Source organism: Mastigoproctus giganteus, chromosome 2 (assembly GCF_048544385.1).
Source record: "Mastigoproctus giganteus isolate SK-2022 chromosome 2, ASM4854438v1, whole genome shotgun sequence".
Classification (NCBI taxonomy): Eukaryota; Metazoa; Arthropoda; class Arachnida; order Uropygi; family Thelyphonidae; genus Mastigoproctus; species Mastigoproctus giganteus.
The window spans coordinates 15336012-15362110 of NC_143576.1; the positions used below are offsets into that span (position 1 = coordinate 15336012).

The 26099-nt window shown below is 35.7% G+C and overlaps 1 protein-coding gene across 4 annotated transcripts in view; it reads left to right on the top strand.

The window, feature by feature from the left end:
* The window catches only part of crm (cramped chromatin regulator), a 228781-nt gene that overhangs the window by 104888 nt on the left and 97794 nt on the right, over window positions 1-26099 (top strand). For all 4 annotated transcript variants that reach the window (XM_090388247.1, XM_090388238.1, XM_090388265.1 and 1 more), the window contains 3 exons: window positions 9265-9313; window positions 10499-10584; window positions 18161-18357. In XM_090388247.1, the coding sequence (XP_090244373.1) occupies window positions 9265-9313; window positions 10499-10584; window positions 18161-18357 (332 nt within the window). The remainder of the gene's footprint in view (window positions 1-9264; window positions 9314-10498; window positions 10585-18160; window positions 18358-26099) is intronic.

The window sequence follows — 26099 nt, forward strand, 5'->3', positions numbered from 1 at the left end:
TAGACTGAGAAATGGCAGTTGAAGTTTAACATTGACAAATGCAAGGTACTGCACATGGGTAGCAGTAATGACAAAGTAACTATCAACTGTGTGGTACTACACTCAGAGTAATGGAAGATGAAAAAGGCCTGGGGATAATTGTGCAGTCAGATATGAAATTCTCTGAGCAGTGCAGACATATTTCTAAGACAGTTCGTGGGGTTTTGTTAATGATATATAGAAACTTTGCTAGCAGAGATGAGGTGATTATTCCTTTGTACCAAGCCATGGTTGGGCAGCATCTTGAACATTGTATACAGGTCTGGAGGCTTCACTTTAGGAAAAAATGAGGATCTGATGAACAAGTGCAGTGAAGGCCAACAAGATTGGTGAAGGGAACAGACGAGTGCTCTTACCTAGAAAGTCTTCATTTCTGCAAATTGCAATATCTATAAACTAGGCACCTGCAGGATGATTTGATTGAGATGTTTAAGGTTTAAACAGATTGAGTAAGCTGAATATGAATGTCATTCTTCCTTTAGCTAAGACTACACACATGGGCATAATTCGAGAGTTTAGTGTCAAACAACATTAACTACAAAATCATTTTGTAGTTGATGTTTTTGGAATTAACCCGAAAATATTTGACATTTTCTTGGTTTACCAGAATTGTACTTACAGCCTAAGCTAACTTTAAAGTTCTAGAGAGATACAGTTCTATGACATGATATGCATCGTTATTTGTTTAAAGTAAAACTAAAGTTATCACAAAAAGAAAATGCAATTTTGTAGTTAATGTTGTTTGATACTAAACTCTTGAAATATAATTTGAGGAAGGATGGTTGCAGGATAGATGTGCAGAAGTTTGCCTTCAGCCAGCAGATAGTTGATTGTTGGAACAAAATTCCATCTTCTGTTGCTGTGGAAGTGGATGGTTCAAATAGATTCAAGGAAGAACTGGACAAATTCTTGGATGATATGGATAGGTGAAGTGTGTAGTGTGTCTTTTTTTTTTTTTGGCTGATACTATTATAAACTTGCTTTTATAGCATCGGCTCATATAAAAGCAAGTTTATATAGCATCAGCTATTTGCTGCTACTACTACTTACAGCAGGCATTTCCAGTGATATTACAGTGTCTGACAATAAGGAATATGAGCAAGTAACATCAGTTAGAGCTACAGAATGTTAAATTTTAGAAGAAAGCAATTCTTGTATATTTTAAGCCAAATGAACATGAATAATGAAACTACTGAGGCAGAACTGTTAATCTATTAAATTTAGTGGACACAGTTTTTTGCATTAGCTCCTCTTGATCAGAAGTCGAAACTGAAACTAAAGGAAAACCCACATGCTTCCAAACTTGTAGCTTTTTATTTTTATGCGTACTTGAAGTAATGCAAGTATTACCTGAAAATAAAACTCATTGTAGTATTAGTATTGGCAACAAGAAGCAAAAAAACAAAGCCTAGATCAGTTAAGAAAGTTAAAAAAAAAAAAAAACTCATTTCCTTCCAGTAATATTCCTAAACCTACCTTAAATTTATTCAGATTTCCTACCTGCACAACATTCACATTCAGCCAAAGAGTAATCAGTTGTTGCAAGTTTATCCAAGAAGAGATTACTTTTTTGGCTGAATGTGAATTTTCACACATCCATTCTGCAACATTCTTATTCCAATTTATATTTATGCCCTTGTGTGAGTGGATAAATAATCTGTTGACATTTAGTTAATTTAACCCTTTTGGTTAAAAGGGTTAAATTAACTAAATTTACACTTAAATAATGCTGATGCCTAGTTTCTAGAAGATGCTATTTACAGAACCTCAGTCTTTCTTGGTACAAGTAACCTTTTGTACAAATAGCCTACTAATCTTCTTCTTCTTCTTCTCTGCACCCTTTTTAACAGATCTGTGTCCTTCCTAAAATGTGGTTTCCAAGCCTGTATACAGTATTCCAGCTGTAGCCTAATCTGATATAATGAATGAGATAACTACCTCTTTATCATGCTATCAAAGTTCCTGTATGTTATTATTATTAGCCATATGATGGAAGGAAGCCTGAGGTGTGCTGCACCAGCCAAAAAACTTTCTCGAGTTACCCTGAGAGAAAAAGAGAGAGAGAGAGGAATCACCAAGAAAGAGAAGGATCCTGGGTTTGCCAAACCCATACTCACCAGATTTGAGCCCCTGAGGTTGTTGTTATATCATATAATAAAAGGCTTTACAATCTATTAAAAAAATTGAAAGAATATTCTTCCTTTAAAGGCTGTGGGTGAAATTTTTTTAAACTAATAAATTTTGACTAATTGTTAAATGATATGAAAAAAAACCAACCTTAAGCCAAATTAAAATAAATATATTTTTTTCAAAATAATATATAAAATTTTATTTTTCATTGAGATCTGTTTGTTTGTTCACTGAGATCTATTTTTCATTGAGATCTGGGAGAACTAGTAAAATTTGGCATGCACCTTTATTCAGACCATGTGTTAACCACCACAATTTTGCCAGTCTCACGAGGTGGTGCTTAATCCAGATTTTACTGTAGCTAGTTGTACAAGTTTTGAATTTTCATCATCAGAAGTATGGAGGGTAGTCTCGGTGCTGATTCAATGATTATAAATTCATTACATTGATAATGACATTAATCCAAGAAGAGCAGTGCCCATTCATAACCATCCTTAATGATTGTGCCACTGAACCATCTCATTATTTGTATCAGTAACTTGCTCCTAATGTCACACTGCTCCATTTTGTACATTGTAACAGTGTCAGAAGTTTTACGAAATCAAAATATATGATGTCAAAATTGTTAATTTGTTACTACATCTTAGTAGCTAATCAGATTGTCAGACAGGATCCTTCCCTTAACAAATCCATGCTGCGATTTCTGTATAATTCCATTCTTGTCAAGGTGATCCAGCAGTACTTCTTTAACCACTGATTCCATTATTTTCCCTGGAATAGAAGTCAGGTTTACAGGAGTAAAGCTTACAGGTTTGTTCAATCTCACTCAACAGCTGACTAGGAGAGTACAGTAGCACATTCATTCCAGTGGACCATATTTGAAGTCTGCATGACTGCTAAATACTGTTAATGATCAAATTTTTTGTTGAAATGATTAATTATGAGTTCCTCTGAGTTAGTGGTAGTGCCAGAGTATAAACAGATCTTTTTTTTTTATGTGTGTATATATATGTATTTTTTCTTGGTACTGTTAAATTGGTGAATAAGGAAATGATAAGTATATTGCAATTGTAAGAAGCTCTGTTAGATTGTACTTATTACTTCGCCTATGGCGAAGATAATAGTCTTCTCCATAGGTGAAGTGTTACTTATTCGAGGTAGTGCAATACCATAGCAACTCGTGAAGGTATTCACAATATAAGATATAATTAAAACAATGCATTAAAACTACCTTGGGAGTAGAAATGATGCGTGTGCATTACCCATGCCTAAGTAAACTACTTTATTTTTTGTTTAGTTTTAATACATGTTATTTAATCCTGTTAAAGAAGTGGGTTGCTTATATGCTGTATTTGCCAGTTTATCTTGCATTTAAATATTTCTTTCATATTAATGTTATATTTTAGAGAATCCTTTAAATTTATTTATAACCATTAATTCATGCCTTACTACATCATCAGTAACCCAGGAATCTAAACACATAACAAAATTGTCCTGGAATTATTGCACTCAAAGAAATTTTAGGTGGATGCCACATTATTAGTGAAAGGTGCTTCAGAAAGATTTGTTCACCAAGTTAACAACTTCTTTGTTTCAGAGCTGAATTGAACAAACCGATAAAATGTGTATCCGTACAAACCAGCCATAAATAACAACAGATATTTATTTATTAGTCAAGATTTGTTTACTGTAGGAAAACACATTTTATTTTTTTCTAATGTGTTAATTGAAAGGCATAACTATGTAGCTTCTCTTAATTCTTGTCAAGCATTTGTTTATTGTATTTCCATGCTATCAGCAAGATAGAAACCCAACTTCTCAAATTTACAGTAACAGATGACAGCACAGTGAGTGGAACAAAGAGAAACCCTTTGTTCCACTCACCAATCTCATTGCCCTCCTCTGTACTCGTTCCAGCAGTTCTACATCCTTTCTAAAATGTGCCTGTGGAGAGCACAGAACATTATGGGAGATTGAGCCAACCTTGCTGAATTTTCTTCTTTCTAAAAAACCCCATGTGTTGGATTTTTTTAGAAAGAAGACACAGAACATCATAAATGATATGCTGTATTTGTTTTTGTGGATGCAATTAATCCTTTCTGAGGTAACAGTGACAGGTATATTATAGTCTTAGCTTCTCTTGTGCCATTAAATCTCCATAACAACAATAACTACACAGGTTTTTGTGATGAATAAGAACAACACTGTAAAAATATTGTGTTGTTAATATTAAATAATATGAATAATTAGTAGAGGCATATGATACAAGAAAGCAAGCTTATACATCAGCCAAAAAAAACTTTTCCATTTCACTCCAAACATTTGTCTAGTTCTGCCTTGAATTTATTTAAGCTGTCACCTTCCATAATGACAGTTGGAAGCTTATTCTAGCCGTCAACCACTCACTGGCTAAAGGCAAATTTCCACACACCTATTCTACAACTGTCTTTCCTCAGTTTGAATTTATGCCCCCTCAGGTGCATAATCTGAGCCAGAGGAAGAATCCCATCAACATTGAGCTTGCTCAAACCATTCAAAGCTTTATTCACCTCACAAGTGTCTAGTCTCCAGACACTGCAATTTGCAGAACTTATGCCTTTCTTGGTAAGAGAAACCCTTTCTTCCACTCACCAATCTTATTGCCCTCCTCTATACTCGTTCCAGCAGTTCTACATCCATGCTAAAATGAGGCCTCTGGACCTATATATACAGTACTTAAAATGTGGCCTCATCATTGCATTATACAAGAGGATAGTCACCTTCTTATCCCTTCTAGCAAAATTCCTTGATATGCAGTTATATTAATTTTATTGACAAGACCACGTGAGCTGCCCTTTTAGCCAATCTGCACTGCTCAGAAAACTTCATATTTGACTGCACAATTACCCCAAGGTCTTTTTCATTCTCCTCTTCCCTGAGTGTAGTACTGCACAGTTTGATATGTTACTCTGAGGTTAGTGCTACCCATATACAGCATCTTGCACAGTTAATGTTAAACTTCAGTTGCCACTTATCTGGTGTAACTCAAATCTTAGTGCTTTCATTAGTTGATAGAATCCTTTAAATTTTTTATAAATTTCTGTCTTGGTTTTTAAGATAAGATTTGTAATGCATGGTTAATTAATTATTATTATATCTGGATTATTACTGAAGCACTGAGGCTATTTAAAAAGAACTTCACATCTCCTGACCTATGTCTTGAGATGTTAAGTTCTTTTTAAATAGCCCCCAGTGCTGTTAGTTAGTTGCAGTTACTATTATCCAAATGCAGTAACTTGCATTTATCAGCATTAAACTTCAATAGCCATTTTATCCCCTGCCTAGTTTATCTCCATCTTGTTGAGGTAGCATACCCTGACTAAAGGACACTACCTGCTTTTGTAATATTCAGCAAACTTAGACATTAAAACAGAAATATCTACATCATCATCATCAGCCATTTTCAATCCACTGCAGGATGAAGGCCTCTCCAGCAACTTTCCAGTTTCTTCTGTTTTGTGCAATGGCCATCCATTTACTACCCACAAACTCATGAATTTCATCTGTCCATCTCCATTGTTGTCTTCCAGGTTTCTCTTAGCTCCTCTTGGATACCATTCTGTTATTTTCTTAGTCCATCTGTCATCATGTCTTCAAGCTAAGTGTCCTGCCCAAGACCATTTTAGTTCTTTTGTTTTGATAAGAATGTCCTTTACTTGAGTTTTCTGCCTAATCCATGTGTTTCTCTTCTTATCTAACAGTCTGATTCCCAATATAATCATTCCATTCTTCGCTGTGTAGTTCTCAGCTTCTCTTCCATTCTTTTGGTGAGTGTCCAGGTTTCACTTCCATAAGTCATGGTGGGAAGTATACATTGGTTCACTATTTTACCTTTCAGACAAATTGAGATATTGCTCCTCAATATGTGACAATATTTCCTGAATGCTATCCATCCAAAATTTATTCTTCTCTTGACTTCCATCCATTTATCATTATTACAGCTGCTGACTTGTCCCAGATAAGTATATGACTCCACCTTTTCAATTACTGTTCCTTCAATCATTATATCCCTTTCTGTGGCATACTTGTTGATCATTACTTTTGTTTTAGCCATATTCATCTTTAGTCCAAAATCCTTACTAACTCTGCATAACTGATTAAGATTTTCCTCTAATTCTTTGGGATCGTGGCTTATGACCACAATGTCATCTTTTTTTTTTTTTTTTTTTTTGGTAGTTGTTGCCTTATAGGCTTCTGTGGCCATAATGCACCTCCCAAGGTTTTTTTGCAGTACTTTGATCCAAGCCCGAGGCGGAAATCAAACCCGCGACCTTTGGGTTGCCAGGCAGGCACTTTACCCACCCGGCTAGCCCGGTCGGCACAATGTCATCTGCAAATCGTAAATGGTTTAGGTACTCTCAATTCACATTGACTCCTTTGTGCGACTAGTCTAATCTTCAGAAAGCTTCCTCAAGGGCAGCAGTAAACACCTTTGGAGATATTGTGTCGCCTTGTCGAACTCCTTTCTCAATTTTAAATTTATTACTGTCTTTGTCTAGTCTAATAAAGGAGGTGAATTCTCATATATTTTCTTCAAAATCATGATATATGGGGTATCTATGCCTTGTCTTCCAATATCCTGAAAGAGGCCTCTGAGGTCGGGAAAACTCATGTCTAAAAAGTTCCAGTTCTGACCATGTGCCGATTGAACCACGTGGAGAAATACCACGTGTGGAGGTACCGTGAGCCTGCTACTTAAGGAGATGTTGCAGGAAGTCGTATCACTGTTGAAGAAGGGAGCTGACGCTCCCAAAAGCTTCAGGTTTTTAGCGCTTTTAATGTTTTATATTTTAGCAAATTTTATTGTAAATGATCTTTTATTACAGTTTTTAGCATTCCACAATAGTTTATTGTAAATATTTTTGTGTAAAGATTGTAGTCATATTAAATTTTAAATTTTATTCAATGGTCGGTGTATGAATTTATATATTTTTTTAGATATGCCTTGTCTTTCCAGTGCCCGAAACATTGCCTTAAGCTGTATGGAGTCAAATGCCTTTTCATAATCCACAAATGCCAGGCATAATGGTGTTTTATATTCATTTGCTTTCTCCATTAGCTGTGACATTACATGAAGGTGATTCATAGTTGAGAATCCTCTCCTAAAGCCAGTTTGCTCTTTCGGTTGATTCTCATCAATTATTCTTTCTAATCTGTTAGTAATGACCCTTGTGAACAACTTGAAGATGTGGGATAACAAGCTAATTGGTCTATAATTTCCAATTTCTGATTTATCTCCTTTCTTATGCAGCAAAACTATGATTGCATTATTTTCTAATGTATTTTGTGAAGAGTCTTGCCAGTTTTTGTGTCATGTCTCTTCCTCCCAATTTTAACAACTCTACAGTAACTTCATCTTCCCCTGGAGCTTTCTGATTCTTCAACGCGTGTTCTACCTCATCAGGAAGGATATCAGGTATGTTGTATGTGTTACTAATTTGCGATCCATCTTCCCCACTGCTGGCATCATTCCCTCACTCCTTGTATAATTCTTTATAGTAGTCTTCTTCTATTTGAATTATGCCTTCTCTGCTATTCGTAAGTACACCGTCTCTGTTCTTCAGTTTCAGTATCATTTGTCTTTTTGTATTACTGCTCATGACTGCTGATTTAAATCCTATGTTTTCCCTTAATGCTTGTTCTACTTTTCTTGTGTTAAATTTTCTTATGTCCTCTCTCGGCACCTCCATAGCCAGGTGGGCAGGAGAAGCAGTGCGTAGCACATGCTTCTTGATTAGACCGGTGTTCGAGCCCGTGACCACCAAATATGGAGGATGCGGAAAGGTCGGGTAATGACCACCGCATATCCCCGGAGCAATATGGCCTTAGTTGCTAATGCTCCTAACAACCAAATAACAACAACAACATGTCCTCTCTCAGTCTCTTTCTAATGACTTTGCATAACTCAGTATACTCAATTTTCTCCCTGTCAGTGTTTTTCTTGCTCCTCATTTGTCGTCTTCGGTTCATCATGACAAGTGTTTCTTGACTGATTTTTTCTTCTTTGGATTTCTTTTTACCTATAGGTTTCTTGGGCTTTATCACTTTCAGAAAGTTGTAATATTCTTTGTCGATATCTTGGTCCTGAACAGTCTGCAGAAGCTCAAACTTGTTCTTAAATTCTAGTACATACTGCTTTTTCTCCTCTTCTGTTATCTCAAAGACCTTTGTATTATTTACTTGAGTCAGTTTTTTCCTTTCTTTTCTTACATCTATATCAAGTGTTCATCTTACCATTCTGTGATCACTTCCAACATTTACCTTGTTCAGGACAGTAACATCATTTACGATATATCTTCTATTAGTGAGAATGAAGTCGATTTCATTGGTTGTTAATCCATTTGGGCTCTTCCGTGTCCACTTTCTGTTCACCCTTTTCTTGAAAAAAGTGTGTATTAGTGACATTTCTCTAGATTCTGCAAATTCCAAAAGTCTTTCACCTCTTTCATTTCTTTCACCAATTCCAAAATTTCCTATAGTTCCCCTTTCTGGACTGTTTTGTCTCTTTCCAACCCTAGCATTGAAGTTCCCCATAATGATAGTGTAGTGAGTTTTCTGTTCATCTAAAAGACTCACAATTTCTTCATCATCATGGCTCGATGTTGGTGCATAAATCATTATAACCTTTAGCTTATACCTCTTAGAAATCCTGAGTAGTAGTCTTGACACCCTTGATGATGTACTTTTGAATTCCAAAATGTTCTTTTTCTATCTTTATGGACCAGAATGTTAATTAATGATACTGATCTAATGTTAATTAACATTAGAAATAATGCAAGGAGCCCCCATCAGTGAACTGTGCAGAACTCCATTCATAATATTACTTCATGAAGGGAAGTTGCATGTTTATAATATTGCATAGTCTTCTACCATTTAATTATCTCTGTAACCATAGTGTAACTTTTCCCTAATGCCACATTGCCCTGATTTATACTGTATATATGTGGAACTGTTACAAAAGCTTTATTGAATAATTTAAAAGCTTTCACAGTTTTAAATTGTTCAGCTAGTTGGTCTGTACCATACATAATTGTATTTTATTTAATTTTGTTTCAGGCTTAAATGAGAAGAATCGGCAGAAATTGAATGAACTTGTTTTTAATGGGTAAGTAGCAGCTTCTTAATACAATAAAATAAAATTTTATGCATTAAATGTTTTACTTGTTTTACTTATTTCATCAGAAATGTATGACTCAATTAGGAACTCTTTTGTTTAATTTTGCAAAATTTACTCAGTCTGCAAGAACTGATTTAACTATGGTTCAATAGAACTTTGAAGATAAAATTCAATGAAGTATCACCTGAGGTGTTTTTGATTTCAATCTTACCAAATGCCATGAACATGTTACTCCAGTTTCAACTTCTTGCCTCTCTGACAAAGCTTTCTGACATAAGTAGAACTGGGAGGTAGGTAGGTAGTGTGTTTGTCAAGAATTCAACATTTGTGCAAAAAAAGAAACAAGTCTGAGTATCGCAATGAAAGTAAGCTTTATTTTGTTTGTTATTTTCATATTTAAAAAAAAGAAAAGTGCTTATATTTATTATTTACTTTTTTATTACAATGTGAGCTGACATATATATTAGCGATGGACAAAAATTGAGAATCAATTGAAATAATTAATTATGACATTTTCATGATCTATTATATGCAAATTAGGTAATTACAAAATCAGCTTCCCCCAGTTTTGTATACCACTGTTAATGACATCATATTTAATTCCCCCTGCGTGATTTCTGAATTCTTGTGCATCTTCAGTTATTTAAAATGTTTTGCTAATTGTGAAAGAACAATAGCTTATGCCTTTTGTGCTCATTATTAGAGGAACAAGTTCTCATTATTACTGCAAGGCACTGACCAGTGAAAGTTATATCAGCACAGCTATACATGGAGGTTTCAGCTTTGGTTTCGGTTTTATTTCATACCAACCAATACTTGACTGTTTGCACTTTGTGAAAAAACATGCTGTGGCAACCGGCATCACATCAGGCATTATTATATTATACAAGAAAAACAGGAAGCTATTACAAACTAAGATGGTGTTTGGAACCAGTAGTATTGTCAATCTTGTACCTGAAGAAACTGTGCCCCTCAATTTTTGGCCTTTTTTTTTTAAAGAAGTGCATGGATTATTCAATATATACAATAGGCCGAATTTTACACAGGATTATTTCTAATTGTCAAAACAATTATTGACTGACTACATAAAATTATTTAAGATTAACACGATCTGTAATTTCATGGAATTAAGTTTTATTATAATTTGAATTTAAAAAATTTATTTCTTTGCAGTGTTACTGTTGTAAAATACCGTGGAAAAAAGTTGAGAATTAAAACACCTGTATGCAGAGCTTTGAAAAAACTGAATAGTGTTGAAGGTAAGCTTGTTGTAAAAAAATGCTGTTTTCTGTTTAATAAATGTAATACAGTGGTACCTTGGATTACGAGTAACTTGGTATGCGAGTGTTTTGCAAGACGAGCAAAAATTTTTAATAAATTTTAACTTGATAAACGAGCGAGGTCTTGCAATACGAGTACAGTCAGTCCTCGTATAACACGTGTTTACACTACACTAATTCGATCATACACGATTTATAAATAGGGGAACAATATCTTATATAACACGAACCGAATTCGCTTATGCACAATTAGCCCTTGTGTTTACAAGAAATGGCAGTCGAACGCAGAATCACCCCAACCGAACGCAACCCGATAGGAATGAAGAGAAGATTTTGAAAATGTATTTATGGTTTTTTATATCAGTGAAGTGGAAACACATTTCACCATAATAATGTAAAAACCAACACAATTCCAGCTATCGGTATAATCGCAAATGCAATTAGATCGAGTTTACTACCAGTTTATAACAGATTCCACTCGCAAGAAACTAGAAATTGTTTTTATTGTTTTATGGTAGTAACCCCTAGAAATGTGCTTTAGTAAAATGTGAGGTGTTAATAGTGTATCTCTGCCTTGTTGGTGTTGTTTATTCAGTTGCTACACGCGCAGCTTTGTTTATGTGTATCAAGCGTGCCTCCTCGTTTTGTAATTGTGCTTTATTCCCTAAAAATGAGTAAAATAATTAAAAGGTGTGAAAAGGAAGCATCCTGGCGAAGACACTGCAGATTCAGAGAGAAAAAAAAAAAAGCAATATCGATAAACAGAGGCGGACTGGGTCAAAAATTCTTACCCGGGAAAATTTATAGTGGCCTCATACTACGGTTTATGGCCAAAATCACACCGGCCTCCGGCCCACTGGGCTACACGCGTGCAGCTTTGTTTATGTGTATCAAGCGTGCCTCCTCGTTTTGTAATAGTGCGAGCGATGAATCTGATTTCCGTGAAATCCTCAAAAGGAGGCAAAAGCAAGTGTCATTGGAAAGATTCCTTGTTAAAGTCGCACAAAAAGAAAAAAATCAACAGATAGCAGTGATTCCGTTAGAGACAGTGAAAGTCGTCCTACCCAATAATTAATAAATTCGATTGCTTTATGTATATTAAATTTAATTAAAAATATAAAAAAGGTATGTATTTTGTATTAATCATTTTTATGAATATGAAATATTCATAAAAATGAATATTTTTATGAATATTCATATACTGAATATTTATGAATAATATTCAGTATATGAATATTTTTGAGTTTTGGAACAAATCATCTGGGTTTCCATTATTTCTTATGGGGAAATTCGCTTTGATATACGAGTGCTTTGGATTACGAGCACGTTTCCGGAACGAATTATGCTCGCAAACCAAGGTACCACTGTATTTCTTATCGAAATTCAAACTGTTTGTTTATTTATTTAGAATTAGTATTAGTAGAGGCATATGATGCAGGAAAGCAAGCTTATATATAAAAAAATGCTGTTTTTTGTTTAATAGATGAAATATTTCTTATGAAATTAGCATTAGTAGAGGCATATGATGCAAGAAAGCAAGCTTGTATAGCATCAGCCAAAAAAAAAACCCTTCCCATTTAATCCATCCATTTACTCCAACTGTTTGTCTAGTTCTGCCTTAAACTTATTTAAATTGTTGACCTCCACTACAACAGATGGAAGCTTGTTCCAACTATCAACCGCCCCCTGGTTAAAGGCAAATTTCCGCATATCTATTCTCTAATTGTATTTTCTCGATTTGAATTTATGTCCCCTCAGGTGAGTAATCTGAGCAAGAGGAAGAATCCCATCAGAATTGCCACTGCACCAACCCATTCAAGACCTTATACACCTCAATCAGATCACCTCACAGGTGCCTAGTCTCCAGAAGCTGCAAATTGCAGAAATTAAGCCTTTCTTGGTAACAGCAACCTTTTGTTCTACTCAAGAATCTCATTGTCCTTCTCTGTACTCGTTCCAGCAGCTCTACACCTTTCCTAAAATGAGGCCTCCAGATCTCTATATAGTGTTCAAGGTGTGACCTGACCATTGCCTTATACAAGGGGACAATCACTTCCTTATCCCAGCTAGCCACATTCCTATATAATATTGACAAGACACCATGAGCTGACCATATCTGACTGCATAATTACCCCCAGGTCTTTTTCATTCTCCACTACTCTGAGTATAGTACCACCCATTTGATACGTTACTTTGGGGTTACTGTTACCCATATGCAGTACTTTACATTTGTCAATGTTAAACTTCAGTTGCCACCTCTCATCCCATCTGCTCGACTTTTCTAGATCCTGTTGCAATAGTAACCCTCCCAACCTTCGTATCATCTGCAGACATTAACCCTGATATACCTTCGTGAATATCATTGATAAATACACAAAAACACAATGGACCAACACCAAACCCTGGGGGAATCCACTAATAATATTAGTCCACAAAGAGAAGTGTCCATTGATTACCACCCTCTGTCTTCTCCCGCTCAACCATCCTTTTGTCTATTGTAGCAACTTGCCCTTAATGCCATACTGCTCCAGTTTCTACAGTAGTCTTCCATGTGCCACAGTATCAAAAGCTTTTTTAAAATCCAATACAGTAAAAGTCTGAAAATCCGGACTGCTCGGGGAATGGGTCGATCCAGATTTTCCGGATTCTCAGGCATACTTTTAAAATTCAAATTTAAGATGGAATAAAGAAGAGATGACCAGGTAAATTTTGACAGTTTATTCATTAGCAAATAAAGCATGCTTCATTTATCAAAACTATTATGAGCAGTTTTAATGAAAAATAAAGTCAACACCTGACAAAGATGTAAACATAAAAATTTTCACCACAAAAAAAAAAAAAAAAAAGCGTGTAATGCTTGAAATAGTGTTTAAAAATGAACAATGTAAAAGAAAAATACAGTATATAAATGAAAGCAGAAGATACATATTTTATATAAATTAATTATTTGTTTTAGTTTATTAACAAAACATTTTCATATAAAATACAAAGTTCAAAAAACAAATATTTATTCATTCTTTTCCGCGATTTCTGTTGCGTCTGTTGCACTACTTGATGCTTCTATTGCTTTCTTTAAATACTTTTGTATGTCATCTTGTTTATGGCTTTGTAATTTCTTTGTGATAATATTATTATGTGCACATGCATAACTCCTGAAGACTGAAGCTATGGTTCTCCTCCATAAATTTAATACATGTTTCAGTGGAGTTTTCTGCAGTAGCCCAAGATATCTTTTCCTCCTCAACTTTGTCGTTTTCTTCACCAGATTCTGCTGAATAATTTTCTTCCATCTTATCAGGAGTTATAATGCTTTGAATAATTTCTTGATCAGTGAAAGTCGCTGCAACTTCAACATCATCTTCAATGCATATCCACTTTTCTATGTCATCAGTATTAAGTTTGCGTAGATGGTTGTCTTCCATACATAATTTAAGAGTTTCCATCAGTTCTTTCGCTTCAGATGCTTTCAGCTTTATGTGAAATCCTTCAAAATCTTTGCATTTCGATCAAATTATAGATCTGCAAACATCACGTTCGGCCATAACTTTCGCCACGCTCTTAAAAGAGTTACAGGCTTGACTGCATTCCATGCAGTCATGAGAGAAAATGTTGCATCTTTGATTGTAAAACTGCTTTGAAATTGTGAAGTCGACATTCTTATGCATCATTTTCATCATAAAATCATTTTTATAGTGACATTTAAAGTTCCTAATGACTTCTTGATCCATGGATTGAATTAATGGTGTTATATTTGGTGGCAAGTAACATGCAAAAATATTTCCGCAATCAGACACTAATTTTGATTCATGCAGGTGGCCCTACAGTTGTTGAGAAGTAGCAGGCACTTTTTATTTGCAGGCTTCCCCAATTTTCTCAAGTTCTGATGAACTGATGGAACAAAATCATGAACAAACTAATCGCGAAATATATCTTTGTCCATCCAAGTATTCTTTTGGGCTTTATAGGTCACAGGTAAGTGCACAATTCCTTTAAAGGCCCGTGTGCACTGCAATTTACCAATCTCGAGAAGCTTAATTTTTATACTGACCTGAAGCATTAGCACACATAACAATGGTTACTCTTTCCTTATTAAGCTTAAAGCCTGTTGCATTGTTCTTGGTTTCCAGACAAAGTTTTTGTGGGCAAACACTTACAGTAAACCACTGTTTCATCAGCATTATAAATTTGATCAGCAGTAAGTTCGTAGTCAGATACAATTTTTTCAAATGTTGCACTATATTCTGTTGCTGCTTGTGTATCAGCCGACTGTCTCTCTCCAGCTATATATATATATATATATATTTTTTTTTTATCGTGTGATGTGAGCAATACACGAAGGTACCAGTTTTTTTCCTGCTTCCTTCATGTATCGTGGCCGTGAGGTCCAACGAGAGAGTACAGCACCATCGTAATATCCAAGCCCAAGGCGGGATTCGAACCCGCGACCTTTGGGTTGCCAGTCAGGCACTTTACCCACCCGGCTAGACTGGGCGGCTCCAGTTATATCTAACTGTCTAATATCATGACGAGTTTTGAAATTCCTAAGCCATCCATCACTGAATGTGCACTCTGATTCAATGTTCATTTGCTCTTTAAAAGACCTTGCTTTGGCAATAAGCATCGGCCCAGAAATTGCCATACCTTCTGATTGTATTAGCAAAAACCATTCGTACAACACTTTATCGAGATTCTCTAATTTTGGTCAATGTAAACTTTTTCTTTTAGCAATTTTATTATAAGGCCCAGACGAGGCTGTGAATTCTAGAATTTTATTCTTTGCCTTTTTTATATCATAAATTGTAGACTTTCCAATGTTGTATGTTTCCATTAAAACAGTATTGCTCACACCACTTTCTAGGTTTTTAACTATTTCAAGTTTGTCACTCAATTTCAACGTGTTCTTCTTTCTCTTCACACCACGAAGTTTATCTATTTTAGGAGCCATTATTATGAGCTTGTAAATACATATGCTATATATAGTAAATGGAAAGAGTAGGACAAACATTATAGCATTGTCACAGTTTGATTGCTCATTTCAAAATGGCGACTGCGAGCTTGCTTGTTGTTGCTGGACATCTGTGGCACTCACGCATGTACGCATGCATACAAAAGTCCGCTAAATTTGAAAGTTTGAATTCCGGGTTTTTAAAGTCCTGGTTTTTGGGTGGTCCGGATTTCTGGCATCTGGATTTTCAGACTTTTACTGTATATGATATCAAAATTATTACCTGCATACAGTTCCTTTGTAACCACATCATAATATCCAATCAAATTGGTTGGACAAGACTTTCCCTTAATAAAACCATGCTGTGTCTGAACTATAACTGAAGTCTTGTCTAGATGATCCTGCAATGCTTCTTTAACCAGTGCCTCCATTAATTTCCCTGGAACAGAAGTTAAACTAACAGGTCTGTAATTACGCATGTCACCCTTTGATTCCCCTTTGTGAATTGGGGACACATTTGCACATCTCCAATCCATGAGGACCTCCCCTAAGTCCAAGGAAGCTTTCATAATTATGGCTAAGGGTTTGCTAACTTCTTTTGCTGCTTCCTGTAATATAACTGGATAGATCCCATCCACCCCAGCAGACTTTCTTATGTTCAATTTCAACAATTTCTACTCCACTTTGCTCTCAGTTATTACAAAATCATGTAGCTCCCCGGCAGAGTTTGATAAACTTCTGGAATTCACCTCCCTGAACAACTCCTCATGTGTGAATGTAGATGCAAAATACTCATTCAGTTTGTCAGCTATCTCAGCAGGTGCATCAACAATCGAACCATCAATGTCAAGTGGATCAATCTGATTCATCCCCGTCTTTCTAGAGTTTATATAAGTAAAGTAGTCTTTACTGTTTTGCTTTCCATCATTTGCCAAAGATTTCTTGTAATCTGCCTTTGCCTAAAGTCCATTGTGACTTGATTACAGATTATCTTATATCTATTTTTTTTGGTTTTTAGGAGCATTAGCAACTAAGGCCATATTGCTCCGGGATATACGGTGGTCATTCCCTGACCTTTCCGCATCCTCCGTATTTGGTGACGGGCTTGAAGCCCGGTCTAATCAAGAAACGTGTGCTACGCACTGCTGCTTCTTCCCACCTGACTATGGAGGCACCCCTTATCTTATATCTACCATAGGCATCTGTTCTCCTTATAATTTATATGCGTCCAATGCATTTTTCTTCTCTGCCACAAGTCTCACTGTGCATTATGGCCACACATGTTGATGCGCCTAATAAATCCCCAAACAAACAAACAAACAAACAGAGTCTCATTAGGTCGTCTGACATCCATTTAGGCCTAAATCTTGAACAGTATTTCTAAATTAGTATGAAAAGCCTAGTATCTTCCAAGATTAATTCCTTGAATGATTTCCATTTAGAATTTGCTGTTGGTAACATCATCAGTTGGTCCCACTGTATGGAATTTAAAAAATCTCTGAGACCACAATGGTCTCAGAGATTTTTTAATTCATTTTTGAATGTCTGGTGCATTGTACATTCTATTAAACCCTTTTGTACACCACTGTTTTTCTGTGTTGTTTGACTGTTATTTGGATTTGTTTTGTGTCACACAATCATGTGGGGAATGCTGATGTGACAGGCCAATCTTAGCATTAGCATTAACTAATCTAACTCTTCCAACATTTGTATCATCTGCAAACTTTGACATTAAGCCTGATATACCTTCAATGATATCATTGATATAAAACAGTCTTGCGCATGGATATCAAAAGGGGGCCGGGGAAAGTATTAGTTGGTTACATGTACCAAAATAAATATTTCTTTGTGTAAATCAAATAAAATCTTTAAATTTCATTTTTAAAAATAAAATTGGCCATCCTATACACTGGAATAATATATTAGTGTGAAAATAGTGCATTACATTACCAGAACACAGCCATTTGTATTTGCTAATGGTTTTTGCACAGGGTAATTACATGCAAAGACATGATTTTTTTAAGCAGTTTACATAGAAAGGATTCTAGTTGCTGGAAGGACAATATTATATAGCTCTAACAATTTTTATATTTGTAATTTTTTGTCACAGGACACATGACTCATTAAATGCAAAAGGAATAAGGCATTCACATTTTAAACTTACCACATTACAATGTATGAATTCTGTTATTAAGCCTGACATTTTGTTATCTCTCTGAACAGTAGCACCAAAATACTGCACTGGTACTTTAATCTATAATTGCATAACATTCACCAGTTATAACAGCGTCATGTAGTGACCATATGTTGGTATAGTTTTCTAAAACCACGAAAAAACAAAAGAAATAGAGTATATTCAGAAATCTGATTATTGACATTTCATGGGATATACTACTTAATAGGGAGGTAATTTTTTTTCATTTCTTTTTAGTTTGAATTCATTACAGCTGTTGTAAACATTGAGCTGTTTTTAAGTTTTGGTTTAGATTTATAATATTCTTCTAAATTTTAACAAACTTAAAAAAAATTTGTTTTTACAGTTAATAATATACAGTTGATTTCTTGTTATTGTGAACTGATGTAAATTTATGTCATTGTTGATTTTTTTAGATACAAAGGAACCAGAAGTTCAGAAATTACCAAAAGAAATTGTAATAGAATTTCGTCCTCATTCAAATGCAGCTTGGCTTCATGTACAAAATTTAGCACAAAATCCCAGAGTTCGCACAAAACTCAGTTTGCAGAGACGGCTGAAACCTGTGATAGAATATCTCCAAAAAAGATGGGAGCCTCTAAGGTTAAAACGAGTATGTGTTTAATTTTTAATAAGTTTCTTTAATAATATTAATAAGAAAATGTTAAGCTATTAAGAAATTAACTAATTAAAACTTGTTAAATGATAATGAGCATCAGTGCTACATGCTTATCAGTAAACGTATTTAATCTGCAGCCACACAGTCAAAAACTATCACTGAAATTGCACAAAATGATGATAGCTAGTGTGGGGATTATTTGTGACCAGTTATAATAGTAATACATTATTCACATAAAAATAGCAAGTATAATCTGGCAAAGTTATTTATGGGTAAGACACTAAAGTTGCTAAAATAGTTAGAGAAAAATAGGTGGTCCAGATTAAAAAGCATCTAGATGTTTCTGAAGAACTTAATGTGTTTTTATTTATTTATTTTTTAATTAGTGGAGGGATATTTAGACTTGAAAAGAGATAACATGGAATAGACATATGTAATGGGTAACTAAAAGATTCTGGTTTGTTATAAAAGTTATTAGACATGTAATTAGGAGAAAGTTTTGCACCAAATGTGGAGAGTAGTGTACACTGAAAGAACTGGTAGTGACAAGGAAGTTCCTGAATAAGCCAAAACCAGATGGTGGCTGTGGTGGAGATGCTGCAGAGCTAAGGCTGGTGGATAACACTGAAGAAAGGTAGCAGAGATATCCTAGTTTTGTTGAAGCATAGAATTATATGGAGAATGTTGAGATAACAGGCAGTGAATATGAGGATGGTCTTACTGCTGGATCAAGAGGGAACCTACAGAGGGGGGTAGACTTACAAAGCTGCAATCAGAAACCAGTAATTAGTAGCAAAGGAGAAAATAAAATGATTCAATATTTGTTGTAGTAACATTTCCACAGATATATGAGGGGTGGTCAATAAGTATTTACTGCCACCTAGAAATATTTGAGTTAGAGATTTGAAACTTGTCTGGCAGTTTCCTTCTCTATGTAGCTATCTTCTACAGCAGTGGTCGTCAACCTGGGCCCTACCTCCCACTAGTGGGCGATTCAAACTTTCATGGTGGGTAGTGGGGGTTTTTGTCCATTGTTACAAAGTTTGTTCTTCCTCCATATATCGAATACATTGCTAACAACTTTGCGAGTTTGACTTTTTAAAATATGCTTTTGCAATTTACTTTTGAATTCCATCTCTAAACTTTGAATAAAAAAAAAAAAAGTAAAGTGCAGCCATTATCAACCCACTGCAAGATGGAAGCCTCCTCAACAATTCATGCTGAGGGAAATGGACCATAATCTGCCACGCTGGTCCAGTGCGGGTTGGCAGATCGACCGTATTCAGCAGTCAGGGGCTTGAACCCCGGTCTACTCAAAGAGCGTGCCCACTCGGCTACGGAGGCCGGACACTTCTCGAAGTATGCTCGTGGATGAGAGAGAGTTACTGTGGCACCGCTGGGCGCTAAGGAAATTTTACCATCAACAAAGATACAAAAGTGGGCGATAGGTATTAAAAGGTTGATGACCCCTGTTCTACAGCTACACATTTTTCTCATCTGTGGATAAGCTGTTTCAGTCCTTTTGAATAGTACTCCTCACTTTGAGCAGAAAATCAGGCTTCCATTTCATTAATTATTTCCTTGTCAGCCCGAAATCTGCAACTCTGTAATGGTTTCTTCATTCTGGGAAAGCGTTCATATCACCCTCGTGTAGACTAATAATTTTACGAAGGGAAGTACAGTAGAAATAGACAACAGAAAGATAAAAAGCAAAGAAAAAGTTATTAAATAACACTAAGCTTGCTGGGGTTGTGGAGCCCAACCTTATAGTAAGGGCTCTGGCATTTGTAAGCGTTAGTATAAAAGGGAGCTAATACCAAATGCATGTATTGAAATGAAAAATATGTGTCGTAACATGCCGAGAAACAAATCTAAAATGAAACCGAAAGTATAATAAGAAAGTGAAAGTGAACGATACCTGGAGTATTTCAAGAAATGCATAGCGGATATAAGCTGACAGGAAAAAATATATATATAGTAGAAGGAAAAAGGCAGGAAGATGAAGCGTCTACATATTCAGTAGAGTAGATTAATGACTCTACATATTCAGTAGAGTAGATTAATGCACGCAAACTTCAATCACATTAGCAATATATCTACATGATAAAGCAATTTATAGCAGCGTAGCAGACTTAATAGTAAGCTGCAATGAAATGCAAAACAGTGGGAAAATAGTGACCTCTATTGTCGTATTTAGAATACAAGTGTATGGAGATAATTTAATACAAGTAGTTTAAGTATGGAGATAAATTATCTCCATATACTTGTATTCTAAAAAAAATTAATTTAAATAAAAAAATTGCAAAATGATTTTCCTTCCTGAAGCTGACAATGCTTTTCGACCATATGTCGTGATCACAGGAATGAAAATTACTGAATATGGGTGAGCATGGAACTTAAATAGGGATTATTTGTCTTCGCGCAGGACCACAAGTTGGAGATTTTTTTCATTAAATAAATTTTTTACTTTATTTTTAATTGCATTAAATTGATTTTTAATTGTGTTCATTTGATTTTTAATTATTGTTAATTATTTCTTAATGTAATGTATGATTTTTGATTTTTTAATTGTTTTCGTTTTAATTTCTGAAGAGTATCATATGGAAGTGTTCTACGTATCATATTGAGGTAAACTTCTCTTATTCTTTTACAAATATTGATATCAACATATTGAGCATTATAGCTCTGGTTCATACTATCTTGACTAACAGCATAACCTCTCCTTCCTTCCTGTCCTGTCTATCCTTTCTGTACACATTGTACTCCCAAAATTCCAATTCTGCATTGCTTATAGTAGTAGTAGTAGTAGTAGCAGTAGTAGTAGTGGCATGTGATGCAAGAAAGCAAGTGTATGAGCTTATGCAGCATCAGCCAAAAAAAAAAAAAAAAAAAAAATCACTCCATTCCCTCCAAATGCCTGTCCAGTTCCTCCTTAAATTTATTTAACCTATCAACTTCCACAACGACAGATGGAAGTTTGTTCCAGCAATTAACCACCCGCTGGCTAAAGGAAATTTTCTGCACATCTATTCTACATCTGTCTTTTCTTAATTTGAATTTATGTCCCCTTAGGTTCGTAATCTGAACAAGTGGAAGGATCCCACCACGAGGCCTTGAATGATCCTATCATTCAAGGCCTTATACACCTCAATCAAATCACCGCGCAGGTGCCTAGTCTCCAGCCACTGCAATTTGCAGAACTTAAGCCTCTCTTGGTAAGAGGATCCCTTCATTACCCTCACCAATCTTGTTGCCCTTCTCTGTACACGCTCAAGCAAATCTACATCCTTCCTAAAATGAGGCCTCCAGACCTGTACGCAGTACTCAAGGCGTGGCCTGACCATTGCCTTATACAGAGGGACAATCACCTCCTTTTCCCTGCTAGCAAAATTCCTATATATCATTGACAAAACTCCATGACCTGCCCTGGCAGCCTGTCTGCATTGCTCAGAAAACTTCATATCTGACTGCACAATTACTCCCAGGTCTTTTTCATTTTCTACCACCTTAAGTGTAGTACCACACAGTTGGTACATTTCTCTGGGGTTACTTCTACTTATACGCAGTACTTTGCATTTGTCAAGGTTAAACTTCAGTTGCCACTGCTTAGCCCATCTGCCCAAATTATCTAGATCCTGTTGCAGTAGCACACTGCCATTACTGTCATTAACAACCCTGCCAACCTTTGTATCATCTGCAGACTTCGACACTAAGCCTGATATATTGATATACCTGATATTTATCAATATCATTGATAAATATACAAAACGACAGAGGACTCAACACCGAACCCTGTGGGACTCCACTAATAACATTAGTCCACGAAGAGTAGCACTCATTAATTACCACCCTCTGTCTTCTCCCACTCAACCATCCTTTTATCCATTGTAGCAACTTACCCTTAATACCATTCTGCTCCAATTTGTACAATAGTCTTCCATGTGCAACAGTGTGAAAAGCTTTCCTGAAATCCAAATATATAATATCAAAATTATTTTTTGCATCCAATTCCTTTGTAACCACATCATAATATCCTGTCAAATTTGTTAGACAAGACTTTCCCTTAACAAACCCATGCTGTGTCTGAATTATTGCTGCAGTCTTGTCTAGATGATCCTGCAATGCATCTTTAACCAGACTCCATTATTTTACCCGGAACAGAAGTTAAACTAACTGGTCTGTAATTACTTGTGTCACCCTTCGATCCCCCTTTGTGAATTGGGGATACATTTGCACATCTCCAGTCCGTGGGAACCTCCCCCGAGTCCAAGGAAGCTCTCATAATTATGGCTAAGGGTTTGCTTAGTTGCTTTGCCGCCGCCTTTAATATAACTGGATAGATCCCTTCCACCCCAGGTGCCTTTCTTATGTTTAACTTCAACAATTTCTTCTCCACTTTGCTCTCAGTTATTACAAAATCATTAAGCACCCTGCTACAATTTGATAACCTTCTGCCATTTTCAAACCTTAATAATGTGTGAATGTAGATGCAAAACACTCATTCAGTTTGTTTGCTATCTGAGCAGGATCATCAACAGTTGAACCATTGATATCAAGTGGACCAATCAGATTAAAATCCCCTTCCTTTTAGAGTTTATATAAGTAAAGAAATCCTTGCTGTTTGTCTTAGCATCGTTTGCCAAAGATTTCTTGTAATCTGCCTTCACCTGCCTACTCTCCTTTGTGACCTGATTACAGACTAGCTTATATCTGACAGATATAAGATAATTTATAAGATAATTAATTTAAGATAATTGATAATTTATATGCATCCCATGCATTTTTCTTCTCTGTCACAAGTCTCATTAGTTCATTTGGTAACCATTTAGGCCAGGCCTGGCCAAACTTTTTGGCTGAAGGACCACATTAGGAATTCGAAAAGAAGGTGGACTGCACGTAAAATACTATTTTTAGATATATATTATTTGTTATCATGAAGAAGAAATATAACATAAAAAAAAATTATTCTCTAACAACCAAGAATTTAATGAGATGAATGGAACTGTTTTACATCTTTTAACATTTTTTTAATTAGCATTAGCATTAGTAGAGGCATATGATGCAAGAAAGCAATCTTATTCAGCATCAGCCAAAAAAAAAAAAAAAAAAAACTCCACTCCCATTTCACCCCTCCGTTCGTTCGAAATACCTGTCCAGTTGAGCTTTAAATTTGTTTAGGCTATCAACTTCAACAACAAGTGATGGAAGTCGGTTCCACCAACCAACCACCCGCTGGCCAAAGGCAAATTTCCGCACATCTATCCGTCATCCGTCCTTCCTCAATTTGAATTTATGCCCTCTGAGGTGATTATTCTGAGCAAGATGAAGAATCCCATTGGCATTGAGCATGCTCAAACCATTCAAAGCCTTATACACCTCTATCAGATCACCTCGCCGGTGCCTAGTCTCCAGACTCTGTAATTTGCAAAACTTAAGCCTTTCTTCGTAAGAGCAACCCTTTGTTCCATTCACTAATCTTGTTGCCCTTCTCTGTACCCGTTCCAGCAGCTCTACATCCTTCTTGAAATGAGGCCTCCAGATCTGTATACAGTACTCAAGATGTGGCCTAACCATTGCCTTATACAAGGGAATAATCACCTCCTTATCCCTGCTAGAAAAATTCCTGTATATCATTGACAAGACACCATGAGCTACTCTTGCAGCTCGTCTGCACTGCTCAGAGAACTTCATATCTGCCTGCACAATTACTCCCAGGTCCTTTTCATTCTCCACCACTGTCAGTGTAGTACCGCAGAGTTGATACGTTGCTCTGGGGTTACTGTTTCCCATATGTAGTACTTTACATTTGTCAATGTTAAACTTCATTTGCCACCTCTCAGCCCATCTGTTCAACCTTTCCAGATCCTGTTGCAGCAGCATAGCGTCAGTAGTGTCCTTAACGACCCTGCCAACCTTTGTATCATCTGCAAACTTGGACATTAAACTCGGTACTAATTTCGGGTATTAATTTTGTAGTTGAGATTCTTAAAACTGCTTGTAAATGTTCATCGGTGATGCTTGATCGTAAAGAATTTTTATTTAGATTCGTGATGGAAAATGTTTGTTTACATATGTAGGTTGATCCAAAAATAATCAACATTTTTCGGGCAGATTTCCTCACGACTGTGCAATTTCCCTTAAATCGGTATCACACTGCAGATTTATAATATGAAGTTGTAGTTCACTCGGTTCGCTTGTCTCAAATTTTCCAAAGTCGCCAAATCTTCATGAAAAGTCGTCATTCAAAGCATTGATAATTTGACAGTATTTTTCAAATTTATTTTCTGGAATCTTCAACAACTTCATGGTTGGAAAGAGGTCTATCTTGTTAATCAATAAATGTCGAAGGAACAACTGGAGTTTTAATTGAAATCCATTGAAACTTTTTACCATATCCTTAAGGCGTATAAATTTTTCCCTTGTAACACGGTGTTGAAAGTATTTAAGTGTGTCACAATGTCCAGGGTAAACGCAAAATCACAAATCTAGTTATTATCAGTTAATTCGGGAAAGTGCATTATATTTTTCAGTTTTAAAAATAGAATGATGTCATCTTTAAGATCCCATACTCGCCAAAGAACTTTTCCTAAGCTAAGCCATCGAATTTGGTTATGATAAGGAATATCTGTGTACTCTGATTCAATATCTTGAAGAAAATTAACAAATTGTCTGTGTTTCAGGCCCCTCGATCGTATTAAATTTACTAGTTTAATACTACAAGATGTGACACGTTCAACTTTTAACACATTTTTACATAATACTTGTCTATGTATAATACAATGAATTGTAATTAATTTATAATCAGGATAATTTTCACTAATTTTATCCCGAATTTTCTTTAACGCTCCAACATTTTTACTTGTCAAACTTGGTGCTCCGTCAGTTGTTACGCTTACCATTTTGTTCCATTGGAAATTATATATTGTTAAGCATTTTTCAACTTTTTCCAATATATCAGCTCCCGTCGTTTGGTCTTTAAGAGATTCCATTGAAAGAAGCTCCTCAATAATTTCAAAATTACAGGTACATCCCCGTATGAAAATTAATAACTGCGCAGTATTCTTTTGGTCGTTACTTTCGTCGAGAGCTATCGAGTTATGGATTCTAATACTGATAATAATTGCTCCTTCAAATTTGTATCAATACATTCAATTCTTCTTACTACGGTTCGCCGAGATAAACTTATATTCTCAAATTTGTGTTTAATGTCAGGACATGTAATTCCACACGCTTCGGTCATACATTCTTTAATATAGTCTCCATCAGAAAAAGGCTCGTTGCTTTTTTTGCAATTATATGAGAAATAACGAAACTTGCCTCTACAGTAGCTTCTTGTTCCTTAGTTAGCTGCGTAAACACATTTTGTCGTCTAGATAAATTTTGAATCAATCCATCAGCAGTTTTCTTTCTCACTTCCTGAGTTAAATTGGCACCATATTCGGAATGTTTGGTAGTGAAATGTCTTTTAATATTGTACTCTTTCACACTGAGACTCTCTCCTGGGCAGATGAGACAAATACCCAGTCTCGTTATTTATGTTAGCCAAAAAATATTTTGTGTTCCACTCTTCATTGAAGACACGATGCTCTTGTTGAATTTTTCGTTTTTTATCCATTTTTAAAAGGGCGTAAATATTATTTTTATCGCTACTGGCACCAAGATGATAACCGAAGATAACGCAAAAAAACTAACTGCGGGATGACCGTCAGAGAAAACAGATTGGAACTGCGGCCGGT